The 8,618-nt window shown below is 40.9% G+C and overlaps 1 protein-coding gene across 43 annotated transcripts in view; it reads left to right on the top strand.

Annotated features, from left to right (window-relative positions):
- Positions 1-207: 207 nt before the first annotated feature.
- The window catches only part of obscnb (obscurin, cytoskeletal calmodulin and titin-interacting RhoGEF b), a 71,743-nt gene continuing 63,332 nt past the window's right edge, over positions 208-8,618 (top strand). For 24 of the 43 annotated variants that reach the window (XM_037787009.1, XM_037787019.1, XM_037787014.1 and 21 more), the window contains exons 1-5: positions 208-519; positions 1,827-2,922; positions 6,793-7,062; positions 7,234-7,494; positions 8,227-8,532. In XM_037787009.1, the coding sequence (XP_037642937.1) occupies positions 1,836-2,922; positions 6,793-7,062; positions 7,234-7,494; positions 8,227-8,532 (1,924 nt within the window). In that variant the 5' untranslated portion in view covers positions 208-519; positions 1,827-1,835. The remainder of the gene's footprint in view (positions 520-1,826; positions 2,923-6,792; positions 7,063-7,233; positions 7,495-8,226; positions 8,533-8,618) is intronic. The other 19 variants (XM_037787041.1, XM_037787040.1, XM_037787032.1 and 16 more) reach the window with 3 other exon arrangements.

The raw sequence follows: 8,618 nt of genomic DNA, 5'->3' as shown, positions 1-8,618 counted from the left end.
CAAAAATATACCGCCTAATGCAGGTTTAAGTTGCCTACTTAAGTAAATGTACTTAGTTACTCCCCCCCCCCTGCTGAGAGCCTCCACTCTGAAGGTGTGACCCATTTTGGTAGTAAATATTCAGTGTTATGAGTTTGTTTTAAAGACCTAGTAGTGTGCAGCCTGCAGCAGTGTGCAGCCCAGCAGAGGCCAGGATCAGTCTGCTCTCCACAGACCAGCTCCTATCTCCTACAGCACTAAATGACAAGTCTATTTTGGAAAAGAAGGCTGCACCAAAATAGGCACGTCAGCTATTTGGCATCATGAGGTACCAGAGAAGAAAGAAAAAATAAGTCTAGTCAACCGCCCACCGCAGGAGGAGACTGGGGGGGTATTCCACCATACGGGATTTACAACCATTTCACGGATATCTGAGCACAAAAAGAAGACATTTTGGTGTGTAGGCTATCATCCGGAAACCTTGACGGCCAGCTGACGTTTTTAGCCTCCACATGATCCGTTTACCTGAGTGGACTCAAGGTGATTAAGTAATGTAACTGTAATTTACAACCGTGTGTGCTCCAGTTTTTCTCAGTTTTACAAGCCACTAAATATATTATTTATATTATAAATATCTTATTTTAGTTTAGTGTTGTAGACACTGTGAGAAATGGAAGTATGTTTCTTAAGTGGTGAGCTTTATCAAACAGCTGATATCCCTTTCGCTGCCTACAAATGGCAATGGACAAGAGACAGAGTCTGACAGCTGAGGTTATTTTTGGGACAGGCCAGTTTCAAGCGACAGAGGTGACAAAGCTGGCACAAATGTCACTCTTTGAAAGGCACAGATCTGCTCTATTTGACCTTGTTACAGGGCTTTTGTTGTTGTGTTGTCAAATTATACATTTCTATTGAATATAGGCTGCATGACATGAAGTTATGTCGTTGTATTGATGAATGTGTAGCAGGGCCAGGCCAAAGGGGGTATGTTCACTGACACTTACTGTAACTGCCTGCCATAAATATGCCTATCTGGACTGGGGATTTATGTCTATTTTCATTGCATAACATATTTATAGAGCAACACTCAACAAACTGTCACATATCCCAATGGTTTGGGTGCATTTGACAGGGTTGGCTTTGTAATTTAATGTGTGGCCAGAGAGTAATATAAAATATCTGACACAACCTTTTATGAGCTTACAAAATATGTAGCACCAATTTGTTACAGTTCAGCAGAAATTGTATTTGTTTTTCCTAAACCATTATCATTATATTTATATGATTTTGGTGCAGTTGGTGCAGTTTGGTAGCTAATATCAAACTACTAATACTACTACTACCTGCTGTTTTACAAGCTGTGAAAATCATTACAGGGACTTAAATTAATGTGACACATCCAGGCCTGCAATTAATGATTATTTTCATTGTCGACTAATCTGTTGATTATTTTCACGATTAATCGATTAGTTGTTTGGTCTATAAAATGGCAGAAAATGGCGAAAAATGTCAATCAGTGTTTCCCAAAGCCCGAGATGACGTACTCAAATGTCTTGTTTTGTCCACAACTCAAAGATGTTCAGTTAACTGTCATAGAGGAGTAAAGAAACAGCAAAATATTCACATTTGAGAAGCAGGAATCAGAGAATTTTGACTTTTTTTTTCTTAAAAAATTGCTAAAACCGATTAAAAGATTTTCCAAAAATGTTGGCGATTAATGTAATAGTTGACAACTAATCGATTAATCGTTGCAGCTCTAGACACATCCTGTTCGATGTTGCATGCTACTTCTTGTAAGCCCCTGCCTGGGACTGTATTGTAATATTCAGCTTTTCTTTGATTTAAAGGAACAAACAATGGATCAAAACTTGTTCGGAGGAGTCCCGAGGTTTCTCACCCGCCCGAAAGCGTTCTCAGTGTGTGCGGGCAAGGATGCCACACTGAGCTGCACTATTGTGGGCTGCCCGACCCCACTGATCACCTGGGAAAAGGAGAAGCTGAAGCTGACATCCGGGGGACGCTTCAAGACCGTGGAGGATGGAGATGTGTACCGCCTGACCATCTATGACTTAACACTGGAGGACAGTGGCCAGTTCATGTGCCGAGCCAAAAACAGCGTTGGGGAAGCGTATGCTGCTGTGGGCCTCAAAGTGGCCCTGCCAGCAGAGATGGTTCAGAGGGCCCCTGTTTTCATGGATAAGCCTACCTCTGCGCGTGTAGGTTTGGGAGGCGATGTTGCTTTCCACTGCCGGGTTGCAGCTTATCCTGACGCCAACTTTGATTGGGAGAAAGATGGGCGCTACTTGGGGGAGACTAACCGTATCAAGATTGTTTCCGACAGTGACAGCAGCACCTTAAAGATCCAAAGCGTGCGTAACCTGGATAGTGGCACCTACACCTGCAGGGCCCAGAACACCGTTGGCCGTGCACAGGCTGTAGCAGCTCTTGTCGTAGACGCCCAGGATTCCCGCCACCTGGCTGCAGACAAGAACACCTCCCTCCTTTCTCACCTCCAAAAGCGCAAGGAGGAAATGAACCAGGACATCTCCATCTATCGCACCGAAGAAAGCAGATCCTCCGTTTCGTCCTCCTCCAAGGCCAACATCACAGATAGTTTTAGCTCTCTGAGTCTGGAGCATGAGCTGAGGGCGTCTGCGCTGGCAAGGCTGCCCAAAGGTGTGTTCACCCGTACCTGCACGGTGACTGAAGGCAAGCATGCCAAACTCAGCTGCTTCGTGACAGGTCACCCTAAACCCCACATTATCTGGAGGAAAGATGGAACAAACATCAGCGAGGGCCGCAGGCAAGTCATTTATGAGGACCAGGCTGAGAACTTCATCCTCAAGATCCTGTACTGCAAGCAGACTGATAATGGTCTCTACACCTGCAATGCAACCAATATGGCTGGACAGACCTACAGTGCTGTGTTGGTAACAGTCAGAGGTAAGACGGTCATGTCTTAAGAAAAATGCTACATACAGGACAGTGATAATTGTTTTACACATCTGTCAGCACATATAACATCATAGAGGCTGTCACTCTAGACCACTACAGTGTATGTTCATCATTTACAGCATATTCCAAGCAAGGGTTAAATGATTTACATGATTTAGTGTTGTCAAAAATATTGAAATATCAATACTGAATATTTGAAACTGTTTCAATACTCATTTTCTGCAGTATCGATACACGGGCACAAGCTGCGCTTTCTGCTTTCTCTTCTCTCTCCGACAGCGAGTTTACACACACACACACACACACACACACACACGCACACACACGCACACACACGCACACACACACACACACACATACACACACACACATCGCTATTTATCTTTTGATAAAAACCAAAAACTTTATACCCTCAATGTTGTGTCAATTTTTCCCTGTAGTATCGAAAATGGTATTTAATAACAATATTTTTCAAGGTATTGTATCAAAGTTAGATATTCCAGTATCATGACAACACAAACATGATTTTATTAATATTAACAAATCCCATGAAAACCAACAATATAATAGTCTGTCTCTTTCCCAGCCCCATAGACCATAAGCCAAAAGCTTCCTACTGAAGACATGCATCTTTATAAAATGACTCTCTAATATATACTGTACAGGCTATTAATTTCCTAAAACAGCTGGGCACTGTATTTGTTAGCAAACATAACTCAAACAAGTTCAAATTCAAGACCTTTATTTGTCCCCGAGGGGCAATTGGACTATATTGGGCTGAAAATTAATACCCATTTTCTCTACTGAGTATTTATGATACCCTAATGGTGTATGTTAGATTCACTCAAAATAAACTACGGTGCCTATGTTCATCACAGTGAAGAAACATTTCACAGCAGTGCAGCAGTGTGGCTCATTTATGTGTTTTTAATAGCAATACAAATGGAGGTTTATGGCACAGAGGAATAAGCTATATGTTAGTAGGATAAAGTCATTCTGCACTACTGTAAGTGTTGTCCAAAATCAATATACCAAAGCCTCATTTAAACCTCTCCAAATGTGTGTGGCTTTTCACAACAAGGTTGAGTTCTGGCTCATCCTCTGAACTAGGGTGTTGTGTTGCATCTATTTTCTGCTGGTGATGAGTAGTTCACAGATGCTAAGATGGCCTCTCACTCACTGGGGCACTTTGGCACCGCTGTTAGTGAGACGTCCCTTGGGAAGACATTGGCCCCGAGGGAGGAAACTGTAGGGTTGTAGAATTATGTTGGTATGTCTGCTAATGAGGGCTGTGCCACTGATGTACCTGTTTATTACTGGTGCAGGAAAATGGATACTTCTGATGTTTGCTTTGCAGGTTATTAGTTTGCTGGATTTAAAGCGACACTTTACAATGGAAAACATTTTTAACTCTTAATGGTTGCGTGGTTATTTATCATTTTTGGCTGGATCGCAGAGGGCCAGCCCTTCAAAAGTCACCGATTGGTCGGCCGAGTGTTGGGGTTTCGTCATTGGCCGTTGCTCTTTCAAAATGAAAAAGCGTGGAATAGCCCTTAATGCAAATGAGCCCATCCAGAGCAAGCGTCTGGCTCACAAAACTTTGAACAAGCTGTCAAACTAGGGGATCTAGTTCTAAAATAAAACAAGATTCAGAAGTGGCATAGCCTATTTCTTGCTTAAAATGTTTTCAGATGTAGATTTCGGTGGATGTTTAGACAGAATAACAGAAAGTTTATGAGCAGGCCGCCATGTTGTTTCCTGTTTGAAATGGCAAGCAGAAAACCATCGACCAATCAGGTGCATTCCAAGAGAGGGTATGTCACCACTTGAACGGCATGTTGAGTGCTTCCCCTAGTGCCCTCGCCGGACCTGGTAGACATATACCGCTGGTTTTAACATTATAGACATGACCACTGACTATTTGTATGACAATGTATCCACAAATTCACAGACTGACCTTACACGGTCCAGCCATATACTTGGTTTTGACCGAGTCTTGTTACAAAGAATTCAGCATGGAATAAGAAGAAAAATAGAAAAGAAAAACAATAAATAGGCCTACAGTAAACAATTGCACTGAACTGTCACTTCTGATATACAATAACAATGGACATAGGAGAAAAAGTTGGCAATTTCTTTTCAACAAATCAGACGGAAACATTGTGCAACCTTTAATTTAACAACTTTATTATTATACATCACATAGAAATGAAATGAGGCATCCTGGCAGAAAGGGAAGTCAGTCACATTCTGACTTTTTTGGAATACTAAGGACCAAAATAAATAACTGTTAAGAGTTATTAATGTTTAATATATACTGTGATGTGTATTATAAGATATGGTAAGATATGGTTCACTGTAGGAGACAAAATATATCTCACCAACTTTGAATCCCTCCAGTGTTTTTTGTGAAACCTGATATTCTCTACGTATTAACAAGAACAGCTTATTTGTCCCTTGGAAGGTACATTACAGGAAATATTGTAAATATTTTAATATAAATATTGCATTTATTTTATGTAGGCACTTTGAGTGATTTACTGAACCCAGTGCACTTCACCCATAACTCAAAGTGGAGTTCCACGTGTTTCAACACTTGATTCCTAAGTTTAAACTGTTGGCTTGGATCCAAACGTATGGATATGGATACAGTTTGAAAGTAACCGTCATTGTGGTGCAGAGCGCAGTAAGAAAAGAGAGAAGTAGGGCGGGGAAACGTACAAGATATACGCCGCAACCTCAGCTGAAATAGCCATTTACCGTTGTCACTTTCACTTTACTTTTATTTACCTTTATATACTTTACATAGGCCTCCGTCGGTCAGCGTGTGACCATATTTGGCGCATCCTACGTCAGCCAGATCGGCTGTCTGGTACAGCGTCTCTTGTGACATTCCTGTCTACACCTCTGTATATACATTTTTAGTACCTCTCATTATTACATACTACATTCCTGTTTGCACCTCTGTGTACATATATTACTTCTCATCATGCATATACATACTACATCCTATTTACATTCAGTTTTCCCATCTGAAATACTGTTCTCAACAAAATTACAAATTTACGTTACTATTTTATATTTACTTATGTTTATATTCAAGCCCTGTATTTGAACTGCACAATTTTATGCCTTAGATTATCATTTTGCTTTTACTTTTACTTGAGTGATTTCCTCTTTTATATAAACATATTTTATGAGCATTGTTGAAGGAACCTGAGACCAAAGATTTTCATTGTCAATGACTGTTTTGCTGGAATTGACAAATGACAAATAAAGAACCTTGAACACTTGAACCGGGTGTAGTAAGCACATTGAAACCTTCAGCTCACATTAAACAAAGTCATATAAATTTAAACAATTTTCTGTACATTTTTTTAAATTATTTTTTTACCGGTATTAAGCACACATAACCTTTCAGTTACGTTTTTGATTGATTTCCTACCTTTTAGACAACTATTGTTTAACTGTCAAACCTTGGCTTCCACAACGAAGGTTTCATAGTACCAAAAAGCTTTTATTTCACTTGCTAAATTGTCAGAAACGTTGGCCCACATCTTCCTCTGTTTTGACTATTGAAAACGTTGCTGAATAGCCACGTCTCAAATCTTGGGTGCTCAAAAACGGACACGCATTAAATGTCCAATGTGATGAAATACCCATCAAACAAGTTTCTAATTTCTCCGACTTCATTTTAATATTACACTAGCCTGAACTACAGATTACGGGGAAATTAATGTTGAAAGTTTGTAAACTGGTTGCTTTTAAAGTACTGCATTTTGTAGTTTACAGACCGACATATGCAAAACCATCAAAAGCTGCGTAACCTGACGATTCTGTTCTCTTTCATTGTGTCAGAGCCCAAGGTGCCGTTCAGGAGGAAGCTTCAGGATGTGGAGGTGCAAGAGAAACTGTCAGCCACTCTGATGTGCGAGGTGCCTGTTAATAACACCCAGGCCAACTGGTTCATGGAGGAAACGCGGCTGGAGCAAAGCAGCAAATATTACATGGAGCAGGAAGGCACCCACCGTCGTCTCATCATACACAATGTCACCACCAACGATGATGGTGTTTATATCTGCGAGATGAAAGAGGGCAGTCGCACTGTGGCTGAGCTCACTGTCCTGGGTAAGGTTGAGACTTTTTTTCTGTCTTTATCTCTTGTTAAATGTTATGCGCAGGCATTACAATGCTATTATCAAGGGTAATTAATATGACCTTCTTAAAATACTGCTAAAAGTTGGGATAGTTGGGCTAATGTATTTCTTTATGTAACGTCAACTTCCTCTCATATCTCAGGCAACATCACTAAGAAGCTTCCCCGGAGGACAGTAGTCCCCATCAGTGACACTGTCATCTTCTGTGTGGAGCTGGAGCATCCATTCCCGGATGCTTACTGGACCCGCAATGGCGAGAAGCTGAAGGAAGATTCCCGTATTTCCATCGCCTGCTTGCTCAGACAGTACACACTCACAATTAGAGATTGCCAGGCAGATGACTCAGGAGAAGTGGCCTTCGTGGCTGGAGACTGCAAGACTTCCACTCGATTCTCTGTCACTGGTGAGGATGACACCCGAGTCTAATTCAGATTTATTGCAGTTCTGACCTGCTCGCATCATATTCATGTTGGTTTAAAATGTTTAAATAACGAAAGATTGAACTAAACTAAACAGACTTCATACAGTACTTTTTAGTAATTATCTTAATTGTCTTGCAAACTTTTATTGTTCTTTTTACTGTTTTATTATGTTACTTTTTGGTAAGACAAAATAATGTAAACACCTCATAGAAATGATTGAACTATGAAATAACCCTGCGATTGCAAACACTACTACAAAGGTTGGTTGTTTTACAATGTTTGCATATATAGCAACATAACATAGACAATTACAGTTGGCATTTTAGATGTAATCATCTTCGTGTTCACTTCCTAATAAGTGTGAATTTGTCTCTAGCAGTGTTCCAACACAGGCTTTTTAACTTATACTATATGGCTTTGGAGTGCCTTGGATTTGTCTATATTAAATTGAGTTAAAGTGGACCTTTAAAACCTGATCTGATTACTCATATCTATGATGCCTAGTGTACTCTGTTGTCCCTGCGACTTCATACAGCATCACAGAAATTAAGCTGATAAATAAAATCTTATCATAACTGATAAGAATGATTGCCGTCTATGAAAAAATAGGAAGAAACTGTATTATTTATAATCTTTTTTAAAAATGTCTTTTCTTTTGATCACTCAATACTCTGATTATACAAACAGCATGATCATCACTCTCCCTGTTCTAGCTGCAAGGAAGCATCCTCCCGATCCCCCAGTCGATGCCGTGGTGCATAACAAGACCGACTCATCCGTCACCATTCAGTGGTCTCCTCCTGACAGCGACCGCCCGGTGCCCATCAAGGGCTACACTGTGGAGAGGAGGAAGATTGGCACTCAGACGTGGCAGAGGTGCAACGCTGGAGAAACCATTGTTTCAACAGAGATCACTGTCTGCAGCTTCACAGAAGAAGCCACCTACCAGTTCCGTATCTCTGCTATGAATGACTTTGGCCAGAGTCCCTACCTGGAGGTGCCTGGAAGCTTCTTCCTAGGTAAGACGGGCGTCTCTGTGACATTTGTGCTGTTGTCGTATGCATTCAAGTGTTCTTCTCTCATGTCTGATTCACCCGTTGTCTCC

Source organism: Sebastes umbrosus, chromosome 12 (assembly GCF_015220745.1).
Source record: "Sebastes umbrosus isolate fSebUmb1 chromosome 12, fSebUmb1.pri, whole genome shotgun sequence".
Lineage (NCBI taxonomy): Eukaryota > Metazoa > Chordata > Actinopteri > Perciformes > Sebastidae > Sebastes > Sebastes umbrosus.
This window is presented reverse-complemented; position numbering and strand designations above follow the sequence as displayed.